This window comes from Pseudonaja textilis, chromosome 11, assembly GCF_049901715.1.
Source record: "Pseudonaja textilis isolate UNSWEBS1 chromosome 11, rPseTex1.2, whole genome shotgun sequence".
NCBI lineage: Eukaryota > Metazoa > Chordata > Lepidosauria > Squamata > Elapidae > Pseudonaja > Pseudonaja textilis.
Genome location: NC_142000.1, coordinates 10072451 through 10098728, shown reverse-complemented (window position 1 = coordinate 10098728; position 26278 = coordinate 10072451). Strand labels below are relative to the sequence as shown.

The 26278-nt window shown below is 36.2% G+C and overlaps 1 protein-coding gene across 3 annotated transcripts in view; it reads left to right on the top strand.

The window, feature by feature from the left end:
- The window catches only part of CDH8 (cadherin 8), a 197943-nt gene that overhangs the window by 84541 nt on the left and 87124 nt on the right, over positions 1 to 26278 (top strand). For all 3 annotated transcript variants that reach the window (XM_087940576.1, XM_087940575.1, XM_026714112.2), the window contains one exon: positions 14346 to 14465. In XM_087940576.1, coding sequence (XP_087796702.1) covers positions 14346 to 14465 — 120 coding nt within the window. The remainder of the gene's footprint in view (positions 1 to 14345; positions 14466 to 26278) is intronic.

Sequence of the window (26278 nt, the reverse complement as noted above, 5' to 3'; positions counted from 1 at the left end):
GGCTTTTTCCTATCTGAAACATGGGGGCCTTAAAATGTGGAAGGATGTGACAGAAAACAAATTAACATTAACAATTGTATTGCCTCCAACCAGCAACTCAGCTCAAAAATATTACAAAAAAGAAAATTGAAATAAATACTTAAGCAATCTAAGGAAATACAAAGACATTCCTCCTTCCTTCCTTCCTTCCTTCTTTCCTTCCCTCCTTCCTTCCTTCCCACATGAAACATTCATGCTTTGAAATAATATTGCTGTATGATGCTGCATGCCCTGGATGTAGCAAACTTGTGTCTGCTGCAAAGCCCTCAAGCGACAAAGATGTTGTACAAGCCATTTCATTTTTAGATAATGACACAAAGTTATAAGCAAGATAGAAGGGTGAATGAATTAATCTCTCCAGCACTCTGCAAAGAAAACTCGGGGATCTTGAGAAAAAAAGAAGCCTTTTATTTGCGGGATGCTGGAAAGATTAATGTTCTCACTCTTTATCTTGCATATAACACTGTACCATTATCTAAAAATGAAAAGGCTTGTACTGTGTCTTCATAATTTGAGGGCTTCATAGATTCCATCATGGACTATTCAGGGTAGAAATGGGTAACAGGTTCTTATTTAAGAGACCATAAGTACAATTTTTTGGAAGGCTGTAGAGTGCAGTGGTTAGATCAGCAGTGAATAATGGGAGACGTATATGGATAGGGATAGAGATATGGATAGATTTTATGGTGAAGAAACACAATGGCTAATGAGTTTAGGAGGCTGGGATGATGATCAGAAGACTTGCTACTGCCATGAGGCAGGGTGAAGTCCCATCACATACTTCAGCTTTGGTGACCCAGAAGTTCAAAAGCAGGTGACTGCAAGCAGATAAATGGGCACCACTTCAAAAGGAGACTCCAACTGGGCTTCCCTTGGGCAACCATGATGTCACCAACAAATCATTTCAACACAGAGACACTTTGGTGCTTCCAACACAGAAGTATTAGTGTTAGGACCTCATTCTTTCTAGGATGATTTCTTTTCCCTCTTTTTTAAAAAAAGAATATTAAATCTACTTAAGGCATTGTGTGTTTCTAAATTCAACATAGTTGGACAGAATTTTATTGATTTTTGGCAATGTTAGGGATTGCAAGAATGGATTGAGTGGCTATGTGTGATTCTCAGGCCTTGAACTGTTTACAACTTTTCTTGGATATTCACAAGGAAGAAACAGCAATCCCAGTTTTCATTGCATAAGAGAACAAGATCAAATTGATCTTTTCCCAAGTAAAGGTGGCAAAGTTGACTTCTTTTTCACTTCATAAACCACACAGGCAGGATCCATCCAAAAGGGAGAGACAACAGTTTCTTATATGTGTTGGAGTCAGACTAATTTGTGTTTAAGTAAGCCATGATTGTCTAGTGGATGGTTGTGTTTGTATGACAAATAATAATTAATCAACTGCACCTCCAATTACTTTATTATATGAACTCAATCATTGCACAATTCTCCCCAAAATGGATTATTCATTGTTAAGTGTGAAAACTGAGTAGAATCTTATTTAATTTTCTGTTGCCTGTGTCAGGAATGAAAGCCACTGACTTCTAGCAAACAAAAAAAGTAAAAGTGACAACGTTCAGATTCAAAACAAATCCAACTGTAAGATATGGAATCATCTAATATCTTTGTAACATTTTGAGTAATATTGTGAAGCACAAAAAATCAGAAATGCAGGTAGCTCGATGAATATAAAGGTTTATTGCAAGGTTATGTTCCCTACAAGAATCTGAACTACTAACAGTCAAAGCAAATTGGTGGTAGATAAAAGTCAATGAAATTCAAGGTGAGCTGGACTTAGGTCTCTTGTGGGTGTGAAGAGACTCAAGGGTGATGACACTTTTGACCCCTCCCTTGAGCTCAACCTGATCATCTCCTATAAGTAAGAACTAGATTACCAGTAGGGAAATGCAGAATTAATGGATCCAAAAATGGAATGTGCCACAGAATTAAATAATTTTGGTTTCTCCGAGACCACATTGAATATCCTCCAGGACCATACCATTCTGGGCGGTTTGGTTGTTGGCTTCCAAATGCAAATCCTCCAGAAATAGCTCAATTTTGATTGCATGGTTCTGAAACAAGCCTGTTGTAATCTGAAATACCATGTTTCTGACCCCTCAAATTGCTTCTAGTTTGGAGAATTTGATTCTAGAAAAAAAGAAATGCACAGTCCTGAGGGGAGGAAAGTGTCCTGGAGAACGGTCTGTTCCCAGATCAATATTTTCCCCTTATTATCAATATTCAGCATTTTTAGAGGAGATGAAGAGGAGATGAAGAGAAATTATCTTGTCCTCCTATGTAGAAACTGTTAAGCAGAACTTCCTGCTTCTGAAACAACTTGCCTCCAGAAGTTGTGAATTCTCCAACACTGGAAGTTTTTTAAAAAAGATGTTGGATAATCATTTGTCTGAAGTGGTGTAAGGTTTCCTGCGTAGGCAGGGGGTTGGAATAGAAGACCTCCATGGTCCCTTCCAACTCCATTATTCTATTCTATTCTATCTGATCACTCATTTCAGTGGAATGCAGAAGCAACTGATAGCTTGATAACTTGATGGATTGAATATTGCTTTGTCAGTGCAGCAAAATCTTCTGTCTCTGATGTCATGGATCTGTTGGTTCGATGCACCTTTCTAACAAATTTTGATGGAATGATAAAGATGCGGCTGAGTTTTCATCAGCAATGCCAAGGATCATCTTAGAAAAGCTGTTTTGGAAAAGAAAATACGAACTTGGTTTCTTTAGGGCTGATAGCTTGGGGTTACCAGATGCTTTAGGTGGCACTGTTGTGTCATATTGAGAAGTACTGGTTTGTCTCACACGTGCGTGCACCAAAGAGAGTTCCTGGGATTTCCCCCTGAAATACTTAGGGGAAACTAGATGTTTTTACTCACAGATACTTTAGCTGTCAAGCCAAAAGATTTTTGTACCTTTGTATCTTACCAAATTGTTGTAATCACAATATTAAAATAATAATAATCCGAAGAAGGCAGCTTAATTTTACCAGTTCTAAACATCAGGTTGAATATTTCGCTTATTCTTCTCGTACTTCTTTTACACTTTCTAGAATTGCAATGATTTGTCTCATAATTTGAAGAAGAATTGAGTATCCAAGGTTCTTGGGAAAGTTTTGATTGGTAAAATGCCAAATTGGTAAAATGCCAAACATCTGGCTGACTGACATAATAAAATGACTGACATAATAAAAAAGATTATGGCATAAACCAGCCATGGTGGTTTGGTCTCAGTTCCGTTATCTTTGCCTGAAATCCAGGCAGATAATGGTCCTCCTTGCATACAGATAAGACAATAAAGTAGATCTCAAATGGTACTTTCTTCAAGAATCAGCCTTTATAAACCAGCTGGTTTCACCATTTGATTGCACCTATTTCCAAACAGTTTCTTTCCATTGTAAGCTTAGCAAAGGTTTCTGAATCTGCTTTGATACTCAACCAGTTTTGATCTTTGTGAAAAAGCCAGAACAACAGCGTACAATAGACATCATAATCTTAGAAAGAAACATATACTTGTTTATGTTTTTGAATGGGGGGATGATATATAGCTGCATTATTTTATTATAAAAGTACGTGTTAACTGTACAGAATTGAATTGATCATTAGCCATGTATTTCACACCTTTGGGGACTGTTTGTCTTGGCTTACATTTCCTTGCATTCAGTAATAATTTTGGATAATACAGATACATTTTTTTTTGCTGCTATAGGAAATAAACAATTTAACAGAAGAACAAGGCAAACTTTGCTCCTGCTTTGGGTGCTTCCCTAGAACTTTTCATTGCCTGCAAAATCCCCCCCCCCCCATATTTTATAAGCAAAATAGCCCTCTGTTAAAGACTTTGTTCAAAGTTTTTTGGGATTAATGCTGGTGTAACAGATAAGCAACCTGCTTGGAATTTGTCTGTTGGTGCCTTCTCATACATGTTAGAGTATGATACTCTAGTATCTTCTCATACTAGAGCCGGAAACGACTTGCACGTATGTGCAAGGATAGCTTCTACCTTTTACCATACATATTTTTATTATTTTTCAAATAAATTATGGATTTCATTGGACCTGATACATATTAAAAAAAAAGAAACAAATGAAAGAAAATGAAAGAAATGAATGATGGATGATAATGAAAGAAAAGCACAAATTAGATTCTCCCTTACCAGTTTGGAAGTTTCTTATAACTCTTCCTTGATGGTTTTGAAACATTTCCTGTAGCCAACACATATATTTCTGTTAATTTGGGTTCCCTCTCCCTCTCTTCTTCCCAGAAGCATTCTTCCAGATTAGAAACATTCTTACGTATACTTACAGGCTTTGCATAGCCGAAATACTCATTTTTTTTTGGGGGGTGGGTGGGGGGAATCAAATCTGAACATGAATATTTTATTCTATTCATTCATTTCTATTTTGTTTTCCTGATACAACTCAGCTTAGAACCTTTCATTTATTGACCATTCAAAGTTAGAACTGAAAAAAGTGACATGACTTTTTTTTCCCACACTTATGACCATTATAACCTTCCCATGGTCATGTGATCAAAATGTGGATGGTTGGCAATTGGTTCATATTTATGATGACCTCAGTGTCCAGGGCTAATGTAATCAACTTTTGTCCACTTTCTGCCAGGCAAAGTCAATGGGAAAGCCATATCCACTTACCAACTGTGCTACTAACTTCACAACTGTGGCAAGAAAGGTCATGAAATGGGAGAAAACACACTTAACAACTAAATTGAGGACTACATGCATTCTATGGACAATCATTTATTTTAAGAATCCACTTCTTCTAAACAAGGTTAAGGTAGAGTCAGAATGACTAAGGCCACACAGAATTTGTCTTTAATATTTTTTTTTCTCTCTCTCTCTCTTGACTCTTCATGGATTTCTTTGGGAGATAGTTCCTTTTTTCCCTCACTCTCTTTCCTTAGCTATAGTCTCCTAGAAAAAAAAACAAAAAAACAAAATGAAACCGTCTGGATAGAAATGTGAATTGCTTGCTCAAAGGAACCTTTTTGAAACTAGGTTTAGGAGGACCACATAAAACCAGCTGGGATTTTTTATAAGACAACAGAATGATGATTTCTGATCTAAAGGATAACCATTGCATGAATCAAATGTATTTTTAATGGAATAGAAGTAAACAGAATGCTTCTTAGAGTTGTTTCAAAAAATTTGCATGTCAACAATTTAGACAGATTTCTGAAAGATTATAGTAACATTAGTCTAAGGAACTGAGTTGCCATGACAACAGCTATCTATGAGATGATAAATAAGGAGAAAGAAGTTAAGCAAATATTATTGTGGTCAGAAAACTTACATAATCTAGAACAGGAAAGGGGTTGACTTCAGGATTAGATACCCTCTAGTTCTCTTTTATAGATAAACTATCACTTCTTCCTGTGGTCAGTTGAGTGTGTGTGTGTGTGTGTGTGTGTGTGTGTGTGTGTGTGTTTGTGTTTAGGGATACTAAACATACTTAAAATAGCCTTTCTGGATCATGAAAAAATATTATTTGCAAAATTTTAGTAATTAATAGATATTCACTATCTGATTTGGTAAATTCAGCACTACTGGTGAGTGTGAGATTTTCTCCTTGTTTATAAACAATAGGTTGCCTTGCCATGTTGATGGTGGTATAGTTTTCTCCTTGGTACTTCCTTCATCAGGATATAGTTTTCTGCTTAATTGTTTATCTAGTGTTACTCCCTGTTTATCTGGGTGTTGGGTAGTGAAGTGGATGTGTTCTGGTCTTCTTGTTTCCTTCTTAGCTTTTTTACTTTTTCTTTTCAATGGTTTTCTCAAAAAGGTAACTGTACTATCTTTGTTTTTCCTCGAAGACATTTTGCTTCTCATCCAAGAAGCTTCTTCCAAGAAACTCCAGTTGCCTCTTGAAAAAAACACCTTTTGAACAACCATGACCTGGATGACTGAGAATCCCCATAGACATTTTTAGGGGTTTGTAAATGTGGTTTATCTCTATGTGCCTGTTGATGGCTGATTTGTCTGAGTACAAAGTTTCCAGGAATTCCCCAGCAATTTTGGATTCAGCTTGGTCTAGGATGTTTACAATTTCTCAGTTGAAATATGGTTGAAACTGTTCACATGTTGTAAGATGCAAAGTGGAAATATTTTCCTAGAGTTTAGTGATGGGAGGAGAAAAAGAGGTAGAAGCTGAAATAGTCCTCTTAGGCTATATACTATGGGTATATATATTTCCATTATTTTATTTCTCAGTCATTGCAATATTTCAACAAAATTGCCCCTTCATTGAAAATTAAGGCATGAACATTTCAAATGCTGTGAGCAAATTCCCTTAGGGCATGTAAGCTTCCCTCGCCTCTCTCTTGATATTCACATTTCAGTGGCAAGTTGCCATCCATACTTTTCCACCTCCAAGGTGTTTGTGCAATTTTCTTTCTGAGTAATGTGAAGATTTGGTCCCCTGACTTCTGCATTAAAAAAAAGTGAGAATGGAACACTACAGAAGAAACATATCTTTACTTTATAGGGGATTTTAATATGTTTTGACTAGAAATATATAGGACTAATTTATGTTTAAACACAATAAGAAAATGAATCTTTGTTATATTTATTTTATTTTTTATTTTATTTATTTTGTCAAGCGATTATAAGATAACAGGTATAAGTATAAACATAGTTATGAATACATGAAATGGATACATATAATAAAAATAAAAAGAATCAATAGGACAGGGACAGTAGGCAAGTTGGTGCGCTTATGCACACCCCCTACAGACTTCCTAGGAAAGGGGTGAGGTTGATAGACAGTCTAAGGTTAAAGTTTTTGGGGTTTGGGGAAGAAACGACAGAGTCAGGTAGAGTATTCCAGACATTGACCACTCTGTTGCTGAAGTCCTATTTCCTGCAATCAAGTTTGAGTTTGTATCTATTGTGTGCTCTTGTGTTGTTATGGTTGAAGCTGAAGTATTCATTGACAGGTAAGTCATTGCAATGTATGATTTTATATACCATACTTAGATCAGACCGAAGATGGTGCAATTCAAGGTTGACAAAATAAAGTAAATAAATGAATAAAAACTTTCAACAAGATAATCATTGGCATGAATAAGTTTTCACCCTACCAATATCTCCCTGCCTTTCCAATGGTTTCCAATATCATTAAAATTAGCTGAGGACCCTGGGCAATAGTGGAAGATGTTCTCCTTCTTACAATTTTTTTTTCATTCCAAGGTTTATTCATTTCCCAACTGAAGTAGCTAATAGCTATAGATTTTGGCACACATTCCCAACTTATGAAAGGTATATGTTAGCTGGATTATTTCTTGGTGGTGGTTGGGTGTTTTGTCTGTTCTTTATAATTCTAAATTGTCTTTTTTTTTTTTTAGCAACATCAATTTGTCTTCTGTGCAATGGGTATTTTGCTATGCTTTAGGGGGCAAATGCATGATTTTGCACTTGGAAGAAATAAAGCAGAGTAGAATAGTTGGTGATTCTATGCAGGATGACATGGATGAGATTTCCATTAATCTTCTCTCCCTGGTGTGAAATAAAAAAAAAAAAGGATTTCAAAGTGAAATCTCAGCATGACACAAACAGAATAAAATGGTGAATTAAGGTTAACATCTAAATCATATTACAAGTTATTAATTAATATACATTCTTCTTCTTTGAAGTCAGCACTTACTGTGTGATTAGCACATATTCAGCAGGCTGTTAAAAATAATGTGCTAAAAGTTCTGTATATATTTATCCCAAATGTGCTAATATTGAATAAAAGAGCATTAATTGTGTAGCTGAAAGGAAGAAAAATAATTCTGATATTATTGCAGTCATCTTTTACAAAACATCTTATCTTCTTATAAGCAACATCAAGTGCAATTTAGATAATAACAGCCACTTCCTTTAAAATAGAGATGTCTCAAATGCAGAATGGCTTACTTCAATAGGTTTGTGGTGACAATGGCAGAAGAAAGTTAAGCTCAGAAAATACCCTGAATTAAATAGATAAACAGTATCCTTCCCCTGCCACGCCCACCAAGCCACGCCCCACAGAACCGGTAGTAACAAAAAATGAATCCCACCACTGCTTTGGGGTCATCGAAACAGAGATGCTGGTAACATGCTTTTATAGAGTGGTTGACCTAGACTAGGAAAGCAGAGTAAAGTGCAACTCCCATAAAGAGCATTTATAGGTCTGCTTGCAGTAGAATCCAGGTGCAACACGTATCTCTAGGGCAGATTTGAGGACTTTCCTTTAAGTGTGAATTCACAGGATAATTTGTGCTTCTGTGCCATTTTTGTGCCCTTTTAATCACTATTTTTCCCTAGCATGCTATTCTTTAAAATGAAAAGAAAGAAGAAGAAAAAGTAACATTTAATCCAATCATACATAGCATGAAATACTTTGAGATATTGGGTTGGAAATAAACCTGCAAAATTAGTCAACTTTTTAAACTCCAGCATTTGCAAAATAAGTGATTTTTTTTTTAAAGTAAATGCTCTACAGGATGGCTAGACTTTATGGATGGGCTTTATTTTATTTTTAATTAACATTTAAAACCCACCCATGAATTATTTTTCCTGCTCAAATACCTAATAAAAAAGATAAAATCATAAGTAACTATTATAACTTAAAAGTTAGAGTTACTTGTAAGTAAATTATAATAACTAATTATTATAAGCAATAAGTAAAATTATAATGTATACCTATGTGTTGTGATTGGAAGGATTGGTACTGTTAAGAAACTTTGAATCTGATGACTGTTAGATCGTGGATTGACGTCAGAACCAGGGAAGGGCAAGCCAGTTAATTAGCACGTTGCCTTAATGGGTATAAAAGGACACAGCTGAGCTGGTGCCTTTTGCCAGAAACAAAATGTCTATTTTGAATGAGGACGTTACTGCAAAGAGATCTCTGTTTGTTTGAATTTTGAAGGGAAGTCCTAACAGTTTTTTGCCAGCCGTTATCTTGTTATTTTCTACAGTTTGATTTGATTGTGAAACGGCTGCTTTGTGTTTGTTCGTTTGAATCTCCAAGAGGAGACATAACACCTATACATACATAAAACTATAAGCATGTAAGTTATAAGTAGTAAGTAATTACAATAAAGTAATAAGTAAAAGTACATATATGCAGCACATATGCATATGCATATACATACAGATACATACTTATTTCAGTATCCATTACAGGACATGGTTGAATGCTGTCAAATACTGTGCTGAATCTCAAAAGTCAGTGTCTGCCAGCTGTTTACAGATGCTAAATGGTCTATATGTGATGAAATAAATTATAGATAATATTAAATAGCAACCCTAGCAACAGTAACAGAAGAGGAGGATGCTGGAATAGAGCTTACAGTTTTATATAGAAGAGTGGATTCACATTTCTTTTTTTGTATCCCACCAGTATTATTTTTACAAATAACTCGAAGTGGCAAACATATCAGCACATCTTCCTCCTGTGATTTTCCCCAGAATAATAACCCTGTGAAGTGGGATGGACTAAAAGAGAATGACTGGCTCAAAGATTTTATGGCTAAGATGGGACTTGAACTCATGGTCTCCTTCTTTCTCACCTGGTAACTTAACCACTAGACCAAAATAGGTTCTTAGTTTGGTTTATGCAATTTGCTTGCATGATGTTCTCAGCAATGATTAATTCAATACTTTCTTCCTTGCAATTTTCACTCTGGGGACTTTCCAAGTTTGTGAATGTCAGGCAACATGGTTGTCACTGAGAATGCAAGAGAGACATTGGGGAGACATTACTAAACAATGACATGGCTTGAGGCTCTGTGGGAAGGTGAAAATGCTAGTGTCAGTCTACTCCAGTATGTTTTAATGCAACAGCCAAATTAGATTATTGTGGCTTGCAATACAAACTAATCTTAAAAGCCCCAGTTTCAATTTTGGAAGAGGTAATCCATTGTGTGAGATTTATTAAGGTTTAATACGTCTTCATTATAGCAACAGATCTCCATGTGAATACAGTCTGTGATTAAAACACAAACTGTGGAGATACATGAGCTAGACTCAGCTGATTACATGCTTAAACAAGAAATGGACTCTCTTCCTTAAATCTTAGGACATAAAGATTTGGTTCCAAAATGTGTAAGGAGTTTCAACATTACAAAAACAATGTGAAATCATATGATGAATATTTAATCTCTCAGCCTTCTAGATTTATCAATTGTAGGTATTTGTGCTGAACACAGACCAGCTATGATGGACAGGCTTAAATAAAGTAATTAATGCTTTATGGAACAAATAAACTCATACCTTAACCTTTAGGTACTGAAGATAGGCTATGAAAAGTGATGCCTTTATATTCAACACACACACACACACAAAAAGAGAGGAGAAAATTTCAGGCATGAGATTCAGACAGTGAAGTAAATGCCGAATGAAGTGAGGCTTCTTCAGCAACTGCTTGAAAATATATAAGATAGCAATATCAATAGCACTTAGACTTATATACTGCTTTATACTGCTTTACAGCCATCTCTAAGTGGTTTACAGAGTTAGCATTATCTCCCTCAATAATCTGGGTTCTCATTTTACCCACCTTGGAAGGCTGGGAGGCTGAGTCAACCTTGAGCCTGGTGGGATTCGATCTGCCAAATTGCAGGCAGTCAGCAGTCAACAGAAGTAGCCTGCAGTGCTGCACTCTAGCCACTGTGCCACCGAGGCTCTAGATTATATAATTATAAAGATAGATTATGTAACACAGTGGCACCAAACCTTTTGGGCATCAGAGACTGCTTCCATGGAGAGAGGTTTCTCTGTGGACCGGAGGGGACGTGATTTCATGTGCTGCTTGCATCCCACAGATGAGGTTTCATATTGATCTATATATCTACAGTATATCACAGAAGTTAGTACACCCCTCACATTTTGTATATATTTAAGTATATCTTTTCATGTGACAACACTGAAGAAATGACACTTGGCTACAATGTAAAATAGTGAGTATACAGCTTATATAATAATCTCTATCTATCTATCTATCTATCTATCTATCTATCTATCTATCTATCTATCTCTATCTCTATCTCTATCTCTATCTCTATCTCTATCTCTATCTCTATCTCTATCTCTATCTCTATCTATCTATGTACATACATACATACATACATACATACATACATACAGGCTTAACTCACAGTTGCACTCTAAAATCACTTATATGCTCCTACGCTATGCATCCAGAAATTTTTGGCTAGCTACTTTGTGAAGCTTCCAGTGGACTTATTTGAGCTTTTTATTATTATTTGGTTTCAGTTAGACAGTTCCTGTGGCAATTAGGTTTATTGAGCCAATTCTGGAGCTGGAATGATTGACTTGGAAGTGATAAACTGAATTTTATTCCTGGAAATGGTGCTGAATCCCTGTGGAGAAGCCAAGTCTTAATGAGATGCTAAACATGTCTTTTCAGAAGTAAGAACTGGGACTTGTGTCAAAGTTTGTGTGCCTAGGAATGCATATCAGCTTTTGTCCGCCAACTTTTCTTATTGATAGTTGTTTTTAGACACACTAAGCATTAATGTCATCACTCCTTTTCAAATAGATAGATGTAAATGATATGTGGGATACAAAGCTGGGAGAATTGACTCAGATTTGATTGGTTTAGCTTTTTCTGCAACCAAAATCAAAAGAGTGACCTGGAAAAGCTAAAGAAAGGGCTTTTATTTCATTTTTTTTTTGAAGAAAGAACTCTCTTAACAAAGCAAAGTAAAAGAAACCAAGTGAAGTGAAGTGATTGAAAAGAAAATAAATGATATTCAGAATCTGGCTATAGCTACCTCAAGCTGTTGTACCTGGGAATGAGAGAAAGAAAATATATCACGTTCAAACCATTGGTTTTCTATTTGGCAGCTGAACCACTGCCAAGTTCTTTGAAATCTCTTCCTGAAAAAAAACTTAAATGGAATATGATATATTATATTATTCATCTATAGTTTTGTAGTCCTTTGATATGATTATTTCCCAAATGCTAGGAAGTCCACTTAATTCCGATAGGTAGCTTTGCACTCTACAAAGTATTTAAAAAGATACCTCAAATAATGTAACTGTTCTAAAATAAAATTACGCTATTTGTCCCTGAAATTTTTACACTGAAAACATAGAACTCTTTTTCTTTATGAATAGAAAAAAACGTGTTGCAGCCTATGCTGTATATTCATGCATGGCTCAACCCTTTTGCAATGCATGCAGTCTCACTTCACAATGTGTTCTAAAATGCACCATTTTAAATTGAGACTCTCTGAAGAAAAATCTCTCTCTTTTTTGGCTGAGATTGCTGCGAATTATTAGACATCTTTGAAAATTGTTCTATCTTGGCTGTATTCCATTCTGCCTCTTATTCCAAGAAGCATGGATCAGTTGGCTTCTCAGTGAAATGTACAAAATATCTTATGTTAAACGAGGAATAATTTTGATAGTTCCAAAGCACTACAGGCCTATTGCAGGTTTCATTGAAGAGTCTCTGCGCCTTATTTTATTAATATATTTTTTTAAAAAAATACTGATGTTTTTGGTCATTCGTAAACTACAGTTTAACTCAGTGGTTCTCAACCTTTTCTTCACCATGGACCCTGAAATCTTAATTCAAGATTTAAATCATAATATTCCTTCAAGCTCTCACAGATACCCAGGAGATGGAGGTCCTGTGAGGATATCACATTCCCCTCCATTGATTCATGGACCACAGGTTGAAAACCACTGTTTAACTCTTTGCCAACCTAAGTATATTTCACATGTCTAGATTTCAATGTTCATATTGGTTAGAGAATTCTGGAAGTACATCTAAAGGATGTGGATGTTGGTTTGATTGATAACAAGGCTGGAACTAGGATACTCAAGAGATGCAGTTTTTATCAGAACAGTCCAGCTAAAGCAGATCAGTTCAAACTGAACGGGGGAGGGGGGGATGATTAATTAATAGGACTTGATTCACTGCAGAAAAAGTCAATGAACAAGAAGAAGGCCAGCAGAAATCAATGGAGATTATCCCTTTGACTGCAGAAGGGAGGGTAGCTTTAAAATTTGATTTGATTTGTATTGTTGAATTAACATTTTAGGACACAGCACCTCAATGTTGTATGTGCAGTGGATTTAGAAAAAAATCAAAGAATGGCACATAAATATTAGGGCTGCAGAAAGCCTCAAAGGGACACTTCATGTTGATCAAAGCAGATTTCTAAGCTCTTTTGAAAAGTGTCACAACACATGGCTTCTAACTGGCAGAGCAAAATGAACACTGTGCTTTGCTTTGCCTGTCAAATCTGGACTCACATACCACATGTACATAAACCACTATGTGTGGTTTGTGTGTGTGTTTAAGTGAAGCAAGGGCCCTGTCTTGACAATTCTAATGGAAGCATGAAGGGAGTCTGTGTTATTGCCTTGGTGCAAAAGATCTTGGGATAAAGCATGACTATTTTGTGCAGCCTAATAAATATAATTAAATCGATCAATGCTTACATCAGTGCACAAGGATAAACATTTTACTACTGAATCTACCATCATTAAAGCAAGATTAATACAATATTTACTATGTACAGGACCACATTGGTATGATATTAAAAATGAATATTTATCTTCCAGATCATTCTGCTTTCTTATTCTATTAGTATGATTACTGGAAGAATTATATTCATATTTGAGCTTCTAATGGCTTGGGAGGTGCCTGCATGTATTTATCTGTTTCTACTTTGATGAGCTGATAAGTTTTTCTTCATTTTGCCTAACGTTAGTTAAATCTATTTTCAAAGACAACATGAAAGAAAACCACAAACAATTCTCTATTATCAATTTGGGAGTTCCTTACAACTCTTCCTTTGACAGAAAAGATGACTTCAAAACGTTTCATGTAGTCTAGCTATCTTAACTATCTTAGCCATTTTTCTACTAATTTGGATCCCCCCCCCCTCTTCTTCCTTGAAGCATACTTCCAGATTAGAAACATTTTTACATATCCTTGCAGGCTTTGTAAATTTAAGATATTCAAATCTGGGGAGTTTGAAGAGCATCCTCAAGACTTTCTCATTCTTTCATGGTTTTCTTGGTTCATTTGAAAGTAAATTTCGGATCATGGTCTTGCTGAAAGATTCCACTGTTCTCTTCATTTGCAACGAGAGGTTTATTGTCTCTGAACACGGATGCTTCATTCTGTTCATTTGTTTCTATTTTGCTTTCCTGATTCCAGGTAGTCCTCAACTTACAACCTTTGAAAGTTACAATGGAACTGATATTTGGGAGACACATATTTCAGAGCCTTGAACAAAATCCAATATTCATTTCTTTTTGCCCTTAGGTACTTATGTTACTAAAGTAACAGCCACCGATGCAGATGATCCCGTTTATGGAAACAGTGCCAAGCTAGTCTACAGCATTTTGGAAGGACAACCTTATTTTTCAGTTGAGCCACACACAGGTAAGTGCTTCAGGATATCAACTGACTTTCATATGCGATATGAGAAAAAGGATTGCTGCCCCAATGCTGTTTTGTGTCCTGCCTTTAAACATAATGTGTAGGTGGATGGCTGCTAACATTAGTCAATCTGTGGAGCATAAGTAGGTGAGTCATTTCTCACTCTTCCACCCAAAGGACTGACAAAACAGAAACTTTAAAATGAAACAAGGACATTTATAAATTTTGTTGAGGTAACTAAGATGGTAAGAGGAAGAAAGCAAACAGTGAATTAGTCTGCTTTATGAAGAACAGGAACTCATTTTGATAGTATTTGTGAATGCAAATTATTGTTACAGTCATAAAACCTCACTTGTGTTAACTTTTATGGAGGCAAAAAAGTTGTGTTACTTTTATGGAGGGGGAAGAAGTTGTGTAACAAAGATATTATTTATTATTTTATTGAATTTTGTGGCATTCTTACATTATCACTTGTGATTACAAAAATAAACCAGTTTACTAGCTCACACACAGAAGAAAGGGCTACTGAGAAAATATGTGTTTTTCACCCAAGAGACTATGTTTTTAATCTCTGACATCTCCAGTTTGGAATGATAAATTTATATTTTTTTAGTAATTGGTTTCATTTATATCCCAGTAAATAAATGTAAAGTATATCCTCTATAAGGTTTAGAACCTTAGTTATGCATATGGGATGCGGTGGCTCAATGGCTAAGATGCTGAGCTTGTCAATCAGAAAGATTGGCAGTTTGGCTGTTCGAATCCCTAGCACCGCATAACGGAGTGAGCTCCCATTACTTGTCCCAGCTTCTGCCAACCTAGCAGTTAGAAAGCATGTAAAAATGCAATTAAAAAATAGGGACCCCTTTGGTGGGAAGGTAATAGCATTCCATGCACCTTTGGCATTTAGTCCTGCTGGCCACATGACCATGAAAATGTCTTCGGACAGCACTGGCTCTTCGGCTTTGTAATGAAGATGAGCACCGCCCTTTTCAGCCGGAAACAACAATCACATATGTGCGAGGGGAACATTTACCTTTACTTTAAAGAGCTTAAGGCAGAGTTCAAGATTTTCCCCTATTTATGGACTTTCTGCAGTAATTCAGTTTTAAAGTCCAGCTCAAGTTTGTAGCTGAGAATCTGAATATGCCCAGGTTTAGTCCAATGCTTTAATCAATATTCTCATTCTAAATCTTATCTTCTCAAGGACTCTGTGAAATGTGGTTTTCTCCTAGTCTCTCAGGGTAGACTCTAGAACTTTTGGGCTAAGGACTCCCTTTGTATTTCTCTCACATCAATATTTACCATTTGGTAACAATTGTGGAGATCTCTAGGAGTTCCTGCAAGACTCTGGGAAAAGCACCATGTAGCCTTCTCAGCTTAGATTATATACTAGGCTAGATGAACCACAATAATATGGTTCAAAGCAGGTTCATGTACCATTTTTTTTAGCAAACAAGGTCTTGAAGAAAGTTAAAGACCTTGCCTTAAGGCTTTCAAATCAAAAGAAGATGTATAAAGTTTTATTTTATGTTTTTAAAATTTGGAAACTTAATAAAATTTATTTTAAAAAGAAGAAGAAAAATGAACAGGAAGCAGTGGGAAGGGAGGAGATTCCACAGCACTATGAACTAAATGACGGGGGAAATGCAGCTTCACTCCTTTAGATTATAGATTTGGCTGAGAATGACAATAGATAAGGGATGAGTGAGAGATACACTTGATTCTTTAAGATAAAAGTGCCCTTATATTAGCATAGCTTGTCCTTAAAACAGAACAAGAAATTTTAACATTTACCATTTTCATTATGTGAGAGCATGTAAGTAGCACTGCAATGTACCTTTAGAGTTCAAAGAATTAAGTCAGAATCATTTTTGTTTTCGATCTCTGGATTTGAGGGGAAGAGGTTTTAAATACACAGAGGGAGTTAAAACGTGCAGAGGCTGTGATATTTCTTATGCACAAGATGTCTATGAAGATGTTTGCTCTCTTAATCTCTCTTTGCGCATATACAGATATGCTCTTGAGTAGAACCAGCATTTTTAATACTGGCAGTCAGGAACTGTGCTGCAGAAAACAATATTGTGGAACTCTTTGGATTCAAATGGCCTTTCAGTGCACCAAACAATTTTATGTCTTCTGCTCTTCTTTTGAATGGTTCAGGCATAAATATTTCTTTCATGGCTTCTTATGTGTGTGTGTCTGTGTGTGTGTTGCTACATTTTATTTATTTATTAGTATTTTTTTATTTAAAATACTCCTTCCCTCCCTTCCTTCTTTCCTTCCATATAAATGCCCTCTTTAAATTTCAGATGAATACACAAGATTCTTAAAACTTCAAGAGATAAGAGAGACTTTTTTTTCCTTCCTAATGAATGACATTGTTGAATTAGAAGCTCTGACTATTCAAAACATAATACATACAATGTACTTCAATCTTCTTTAGAAGTCAATTTTGTGACATAAAATTCAGTCACCTCCTGGTAGGGAATTTATTGATTTAGTAATTTATTAAGTTTGTTTGCTGTTCATCCCACTGCAATATAGGTTTCTTAAATATATAAGTTTCTTGAATAAACAATTGTTTACTTTTTAAATGCAAGATTTATCTATCTATCTATTTATCTATCTATCCACACACACACACACACACACACACACACCATTAAAAAAGTAGGCAATCGGTTTTTCAAGAAACCTTCTTCTTTACCACATAAATATTTGCAAAAGATGAGAAATTTGCTGGAAAAGAGCCCTTTTTTTGACAATAGGAGCACTTCTCAGTAATAAGTGTGATAATAAATGATATGCACCATGAGTGTTTTTATGAGGTTTTACATGAGGTTGCTGGAAAGCCAGAAGTAACTGATAAAAGAGGGGTAGAGTTTCCAGCAGTTTGTGGCACTCTGAATTTTAAACTTTCCAGAGACTCCCATGCATAAAACATATAAATGATACCGAGTTCTCACAGCCTCACTGAGAAAGTAGTTTTGCAGATTTTATAATATCTATGTTCACCAGAGGTAAAATAAATACAGAGAATATTCAACAACGGTGGGCAGGCTACAGATCTGAATGACAAAGTAGATGTTTGCAAAGAGAAAATATCTCTTAGAGTTGTGCAAGAAAAACCAAAACACTTTTTCAGTGAAAGAGAATTTGTTATTATTATTTTCTTTTTTCAGAGAGAAGAATTTCAAAGAAAAGCACATGAGAGGATTCTGACATTTAACTAGTGGCTGAGATGAATGTATGACTATCCTTTCTTTTACTATAGAAAAACCTCTTCTGGTGAACTCTATCCTAACTGACTGCACTTAAATCACAAAAAAAAGATTCAATAAGGAAACTATTTATCTTTCCTTCCTGTGATTGAGAAGTGCAGAGAGGTGGCAGATTTACCATATTAGTGTCTTCAATTCCAAGATCGCACAACTGGATTCATGCCAAGATGATTCTGGAATTCACTGCCTGCCAGTTTCTAGTCGGGTGCTTTAATCTCCACACCATACCTATAACATACACATATTAGAAAACCATGACCAGTTGGATCATTGTTTCCTCATTCTGTGGCTTTCATTGTCATTCTTCATCTTGTTTGCTATTTGTTCTTTTTCTGCAACCCCAGAGATATGCATTTATCTGCTCCTTTGTCTCTTTTTCTCTTCTCCTTCTGTGTCTCTGTCTTCTCTTCTCTCTGTCCATCCCTCCTATTATTTGTTCTGATTATTTGATCCTGGAATTGGACAATCCTGTCCTAATCTGATTATTGTTCTCTTCTCCTCCTTGCCATTTTCCAAATGTTTCCTGAAGATGTTTGGAGCTATTTATTTATTTGTCAAATATGTACAAGGTAACAAGTATAAGTATGAACATAAACAAGAACAAGAGAGTAAATACAGATAAATGGGGACAGTAGGCAAGCTGCTGCGCTTATGCATCCTCCCCTTTAAGGACCTCTTAGGAATGGGGTGAGGTCCATGGTAGACAGTTTGAGGTTATGGTTAGGGTTGGAATCTGGTAGGACGTTCCAGGCATTGACCACTCTGTTGCAGAAGTCATATTTTCTGCAATTGAGTTTGTATCTGTTTACCTTGAGTTTGTATCAATTGTTTGCCCATGTATTATTGTATTTGAGGCTGAAGAAGTTGTTGACAGGCAAGACATTATAGCAGACAATTTTGTGAACTATCCTTAGATCGGACTGCTGGTGGCGCAGTCCCAGATTGTCCAGGCCCAAAATTTCAAGCCTGGCGGCATAAGGGATTCTATTGTGAGTGTGGGAGTGGGGTAGTTTTCTTGAGAAATACCTTTGAACCTGCTCAATTGTGTTAATGTCCAATATACAATGTCGGTTCCAGGTGGATGATCTGTATTCAAGAATTGGTCTGGCAAAGTTTATACCCCAAATAATAATAATAATAAAAAGATTGTTATGTGGCCATTTTTGAAAGAAAATATCAAACTGATATGGAAACAGCTGTGATGAGACTGTTTTCCTCCAGAGACAGTGACTAATAGAGGATTTCTACATAACGTATTTCCCCCTTTCTGCTAGATGCAGTTCCTCGGATAGCTGGAGATCTTTGCAGATTTGAAATGTTGTTACAAGATCTGTTTTAGGCAGTTCTTTTGGGTTAGTAATGCAACATTGTCAATTCTCTTCACTATGGTAAAATCTTACTTGTTTTTCTGGGGAAATAAACATTAAAGGGTCCAAGTTTTAGTTAGTGCTCATTAAGTAAAGTAAGATGAATCAATATTTTAAAAAAAGAAATCTTTTTTTAAAATACCTGTTTGTCAGCCTGGACAAAGAGTTAAGATTTCACCAGCAGTTACTTTTGGTCAGGAGGGCAAGATTAAGTCTATTCCTCAAGGAGGAGGAGGAGGAGGAAGAGGAAAGAAGAAAGAAGAAGAGTTGGTACCCAAGGAACAATGAAACACATTTACTTAGAAATATTTTCTTCATTATCAAATGTGGATACAGTCACCAAGAAGGTGTCTCATACCAGACTCATTACTTTGATATCTATCTAAGCCATAGTGATTGAATGTAGCATGAGGTCTACTTCAAAATTGGGAGTCCTCCAAATATGACAATTTACAGCATAATATTTCTCTTGTTTAAAAACAAACCACCTGACAAAAAAGCCTAGAAATTGGCCTATTAAGAATATGAATTAAATGTTAAGAATTTACTCATGTTGAATAAATCATCCCAACTTCCTAAAAATATAAGCTGATTTAAAAAAATGAATTCTATACATCTCCTGATCACATTGTCTATGTTTTCCAGGCAAAGTTCTTGGAATAATGTTGTGCCAAGTATCGCTACTTTCACCATGTGATAAATGTAAGCCTTTAACTGGATATGTCAGGCACTGAATTTAGGGTTTTCTGCATGTGTAGCTGAAGCATCAGGGCTCAACTAGGAGCTTTCCCTTTCATTCTCAAATGAACAGTGTAAAATGAAAGTTTACCTATGGCTCAAGTTGTTTGCACTATAGCTTTCCAAGAAATGAAAGCTTTCCATTTCATTTCCTAAAGAGATTTGCCAATGAATATTAGTTCAGATCCAGAACTAATAATCCCTTAATCTCCTTGTAGCACATGGTTATAATGGTTATAATACCAGCTTTATCCACAATCTTCTTAAGACCCATTGATGGGCTAGATCCTGAAAGTGCCCTTAGTTACTGGATTAAAAACTGTGTCTTCTTCAAATGTTGTCTGCCACTTAATTAGCTGTGGAGTTTATCCATGATGGATGGTTTTGTATTCAACATTTCTGGTGTCTTTCAAAGCATTTGTCTCTCTTGTCTCTCTTATTTATAACATTTTGCAGAGTTTGGGGAACTCCTTATACAGGAGTTCCTCTTCTTATTTCCTACACTAAAAGTAGAAAATATATATGAAAGTTAAGTTTATCTGTGGTTGAACTTGTTTTCACTGTAGAAGGTTAGATTAATAGATATAAATTGATAATGATATTGATATGGATTTATATAGGTTTGGTTCAAATTCTCTCAATGACTCCAGTCAAATCTAACTTGAATTGTCAAGTTAAATAAATTCAGATGGAACCACAATTTTGGTTTGGTTAAGTTGTGTAACATTGTGCAAAAGTCCACCAAACTGTTTATTTGATCTGAAGACATCTACTTACATTTAGCACATTAATTGGGTCAGCAATTTGTGAAGTTATTCAACATAACTGGTTTCAAATCAAAATTCCATACCAAAACTGTGAGAATGTCTACTGTCCTAGGATGTTTTTTTTAATAGGATGTTAGATGACTTGAACGATAATAGTTCCTTTCATGATTTTATCACTCCTTTCTATAAGTAAATTATGTAAATGGTTATTAGAGAACCTAAAGAGACAGGTTGTTATCTTGATCAAAGATCAATCAGAATTGCGATCAAAGTGATCAGCTCTATTGGCTTTTCATCTAATACAGCACAACTCTTCTTAGGGAGATGTAAATTGTCTTGATGGTATCCATATGGCCCAGACTTTAATGTGTTGTAGAAACTTGAGAGAAACTTATCTCAGGCAAACCCAACTCATAATTTGGATGAATAATGTGAGTGTCATGAAACCAAATCTGTTCACTCTTCAGAAAACATTATGAGAACATTAATTGGAAACAGACTTTATGCTATCAATTGAACTAGTTTTGATATAAGTGTCTTTATGGGCTTCTGATCCTCTACTGAAAAGTGTTTCCCACTTCCCACCTCCCACCTATTAACATCTTTGCAACAGCAGGTGTGACCTGAGAGACTGAACTGTTTTCTGTTGTGTTTTACTTTATTTGGGTTAAACACCCCTCCCAAAAAATGTTTACAAGGTCATCTTTGTAATCTTATTAACTTTCAGCAATGCCCTTAGTAACATCTGAGCTTACCATTAAGTGCCGTGTAGTTGCACAGGTGGGCAATTGAGACCATATACCATGAGGGTAATGCAAACATAAAACTGGTGCATAATGAGGAAGTTGGTTTATTAAACGGAGTACATTAGATTGGAGCTGTCTGATTTTCAGGAGTGGATGTCTCCAGGTAATATTGGAGTTAACCTATAAACCTTAAAAGACTTGAAGAAGATAACAGGGTTTATTTGTAATTTGAATTTGGATGCCCTTAACTTCTCTTTGATTCTGTGGTTCCTGTGATAATCAACTGTACGTAAATGTTATTTATCTAACAAGCAAGCAAAACATATGGACAAAACAAAGAAGAAGAACATATTCTTTGAAGAACATATGAGGTACCAAAACCACTCTATAAAGCCTTAGTAAGACTACACCTAGAGTACTGCATCCAGTTTTGGTCACCACACTAGAAAAAAGATGTTGAGACTCTAGAAAAAGTGCAGAGAAGAGCAACCAGGATGATTAGAGGACTGGAGGCTGAAACTTATGAAGAACAGTTGCAGGAACTGGGCATGGCTAGTCTAGTGAAGAGAAGGACCAGGGGAGACATGATAGCAGTCTTCCGATATTTGAGGGGCTTCCACAGAGAGGAAGGGACCAAGCTATTTTCTAAAGCACCCAAAGGCCAGACAAGGAATAATGAATGGACACTGAACAAGGAGAGATTTAACCTGGAAATAAGGAGAAACTTTCTGACAGTGAGAACAATCAACCAATAGAACAGCTTGCCCTCGGAAGTTGTGGGAATGCCATCACTTGAGACTTTCAAGAAGAGATTGGACTCTGTCAGAAATGGTACCATCTGTCAGAAATAGTGCCATTTGTCAGAAATGGTGTAGGGTCTCCTGCTTTGGCAGGGGGTTGGACTAGTTGACCTACAAGGTCCCTTCCAACTCTGATTATCTGTTATCTGTTCTGCATTGGAGGTGCATTTTTTTATCTCTAAACGTGACAGTCTGAGAGCCAGAGTGGAAAGGGCAGAGAAATAAAGTAATGCATAAGTTTTATCAGGGAATCACAAGGGAATCAGAATTTCAAGGGATTCAGATAAGTTGTATCTTATGAGAGAATTCTAACATAGTTTCAACTGGTAAAAAGGAGCTGGCTTTTTTTATCTTCAATGATTTTTATGTATATATTTGTTGTGTTCAAGATATAAATCTGACAAAGATAATTCCATATATATTTCAAAATTAATGTAAAGTAACCATTTCTTTCTTCTTCTAAAGTTCATGTCCCTCATTTCAAATCACTGTACTTGGTTTGGAGTTACAAGGAGGCTAAAACTATAGAAATAAGAAAATGAAAGCACTTTCATACAAGTGTATTTCCTTGTGAGGAAATATTCAATTTTTGATTCTTAAGGAACCAAATCTTCATTCAGACATCAGCTTTGGCTACCAAATTTAAAATTTGGCCCCATCTCTGATTTATTGACCGTTTCTATGTAGCTCATCTCCAGCATCTCCTGCTGTTTGTTTCAAGAGTCTTGGACACATTTCAGGTTTTCTCCCCACCTTTTCTTTCTCCTACTGTGGCATGCAATTTTATCACTCTGCTTTGGTGAAATACTGCAACGATGTTGGAGTTCTTTCACTGGGGTAAAATAATTGAGTGTTAAAATGAGTGGGAGGGAGGGAGGGAGAAAGAGAGATGATGGAATCTGATGTGCGATATTAGTTGGATAACAATTGAGCAGGAGATAATTATGATGGTTCACTGCTCAAATATTTGAAAAGTGTTAATGAAGGCATGTGAGGGGACAGTTTGTAGCTGTGTAAAAGAAGTGTCAAAGGTACTGTCCTAGAATTAGATAACACAACCACTTGGGTTCTATTTAAAGGTTTGATTTGTTTAAAGCAGGAGGAGATGAAGAGATTTCATGTCCCCAGAAAATAGATGGCTTCTTTTTAATTAGAGCCTCAACAACATAATAATTAGGAAAACAAAAAACTGGGTGTGTGTAAGGAAAGGTACATGGTAATCCTATTGTTGCTTACCAATCACATTGAAGACAGCCAAAGTGTGATCATCCAGGGGTAGTAAAACCACAGTTCCCAGCATCTTCATCATGGATCATACTGGATGAGAATTCTGGGTATTATTTGTTAGCATCTAAATAGCCATAGATCACCCACCTTTTGAATTAGACTGAATTGGGGGAATTTTGATGCTTCAGATGCTACCAAACATAGCATCTGAGCAGCTTTACACATTCTAAGCTTTTTGGATCATTAGGAATGGACCGAGATTTATCCCACTATATATCCTGGGGTTTTCTACTTCTTCACAATGGAGAAAAAGTTGATAGAGGAAAAAAAATGAGGAAAGAGACATGGGGAAAGAAGAAAAGCTAGATAGAGTTTTATTCATTTATTTCTATCCCGCCTTTATGATTTTCACCAAGGCGAAGAACATATCCAATATATATTCCTCCGCCTATTTTTCCCATGGTAATAACCCTATGAGGTGTGTTGGGCTAAGAAAGAGTGGCTGGCCCAACATCACTCAGCCAACTTTCATAGCTAAGGTGGAACTAGAACTTAGTATCTCCTAGTTTCCAGACTGGTGCCTTAATCTCTAGACCATATAGACCAGGGCTGTCAAACTCGTGGCCCATGGGCTGGATGCGTCATGCACTAGGCACCATACATGACGATGCCATGATGCCACGAATTTGACACCCCTGATTTAGGCCATAATATTGTTGCCTTAACATTAGAAGTGAGGAGTTGGTTCTTAAACCCCGCAAAAAGTTGTTTGTGCCTAATTAAAAGTGAAACAGTGAGTACTTAACTCACTAGGATTCTGTCCTGATATATATAACAATCCAGATGCACTTACTTATACTAAGACAGTAGCTTGCTTTCTTATTTGACTTGTGGGAAGTCCTGTGAACCGAGTGAACTTAAAATGTTAAAGCACTAATCTAAAGGATGAAAGCTTCAGTGTAATAAAGCTATTTTTTTAAAGAAAGAAAAAGAATCTAGGTCTTAGCTTTTCCATATAATAAATTTCAAAAATGAATATGACTATAGATTGATTATTTTAAACAATACTGCTTGTTCCATTGTTTCTGTATCCAAGGCAGATGGTCATCTTTCAGCCAAAGTGACTGCATACATTTCATTCAAAATTTTAGTCTCGGCTTCAGAAGCTGGGTGGTTTCTAGCATTGTTTGAAAGCTTACAAAGAGGAGAATAATCTGAGAGACTATCTCACATTTTCCATGCAACCCACCCAGAAAAGAGAACCCAGCATTAAAGATATTCTCCATATCCATAACAAGAAATGGGAAATGTTTTCAGACGGTTGCTACTCATTTAGGATAAAGAGTTAATTTGGGGGCTTAGCCTTTGCACATTAATTATTTTGATGGTTGAATAACTGAGGTTCTAAACCTTGTAGAGAACTTACATAAACAGGGCAGAATTTCTGTTGTGAAAGTTACCTATCTAGTACCAGAAATATAATGAGTACAATAATGAGAACATGAAGACATCCGGACTGTTCTGATAGATTTAGATGCTTGCTCTTGTGTATTTGTAGTTGGGCAAGGAGATAAACACTTGCACAGAATCTATGGAAACTGCCAGTTCAACTGACACAAAGAGCTCATCAAGAAGAATTGTATCTTCTTGCCCTGAAATCCAGAATCTTGTTGTCTCTGCAGCAGGAAGCACCTTTTTGAGTTGAAGACTGTCTGTTTCACAAAAGATTCTTCCTCACTATACAGTACATTAGTAAAGTTTGTTCCCAGCTATCCATATTATGCTCTCTTTTTGTTGTTGATTAATCATTCAACTCCTTCTGAGTCTTCATGACCCAAAGAACATCATTTTGCCTTCATTTTGCAAGTTGGTAATTGCCTTTCCTGAATTTTGCAAGCCAGCCCTCCTTCCTTCCTTCCTTCCTTCCTTCCTTCCTTCCTTCCTTCCTTCCTTCCTTCCTTCCTTTCTTCCTTCCTTCCTTCCCCCGGTCTCCCTTCTTTCCTTCCCCAGCTCAATAATCAAGACTGTGACTTTCTTGTGTCCTCGTTGACTGTCTCTGTGCACTTTTTCTTCTGTTGACCTTCCTTTCAATAGCTTTTGATTTTCTGCAAGCATCAGAATCTTCTCCAATGACGCTTGCCCTTGCACTGTATGTCTAATATCTGTAAGCTGTAGCTTCATTATTTATGCCTACAGCGAACAGTTTGGTTTTGCTTCAACTAGTCTTGAATTATTTGTTTTCCTTGTGCTCCAAAGGGTTCTCTACAGTTTTCTCCAGTGCCTCAAATCAAAGACATGACTTTTTCTTTGTTCAGGCTTTCTGAGGGTCCAGCTTTACATTAAAGCTGGGAACTCCATGGCCTTGACAATACAGACCTTTGATATCAGTGTGATATATTTGCATTTCAATTGTTTCGTAGTTTTTTCTCCCAAGGTGCTACCCTTTCATTTCAGGGCTATGGACACCATCCCTGCGAATTTTTGAGCCAAGGAAAATAAATCATGTTACTCTTCAAACTTGTTTCATCACAATATCTTTGTATTTTCTTTTTTTAATGGGTAGAGCCCCCTTACCCAATTATTATCATTATTGCTATTATTATTTTATAAATCTTAAAGGTTAAATTGAGCTCACCAACAGAAATATGCCTGACCACATTGGAGTTCATAGGTGCCAGGCTGTTTACGCTCTAAAACACAGTGGGCTAATTTTTGCTTAAAAAAAAAAAAATCTATGGAAAAACCACTAAAATTGAAGAAGGCTAAGAATCTGGAGGGCACAAATGGAATTATTTGGCATTCATGGAGCATACGAAGCAAGATTGGGCACCTGTGTCTCTGTTATAGGCAGCATGCCCAAGCAACTTAAAAAAAGAAGAAGAAGAAG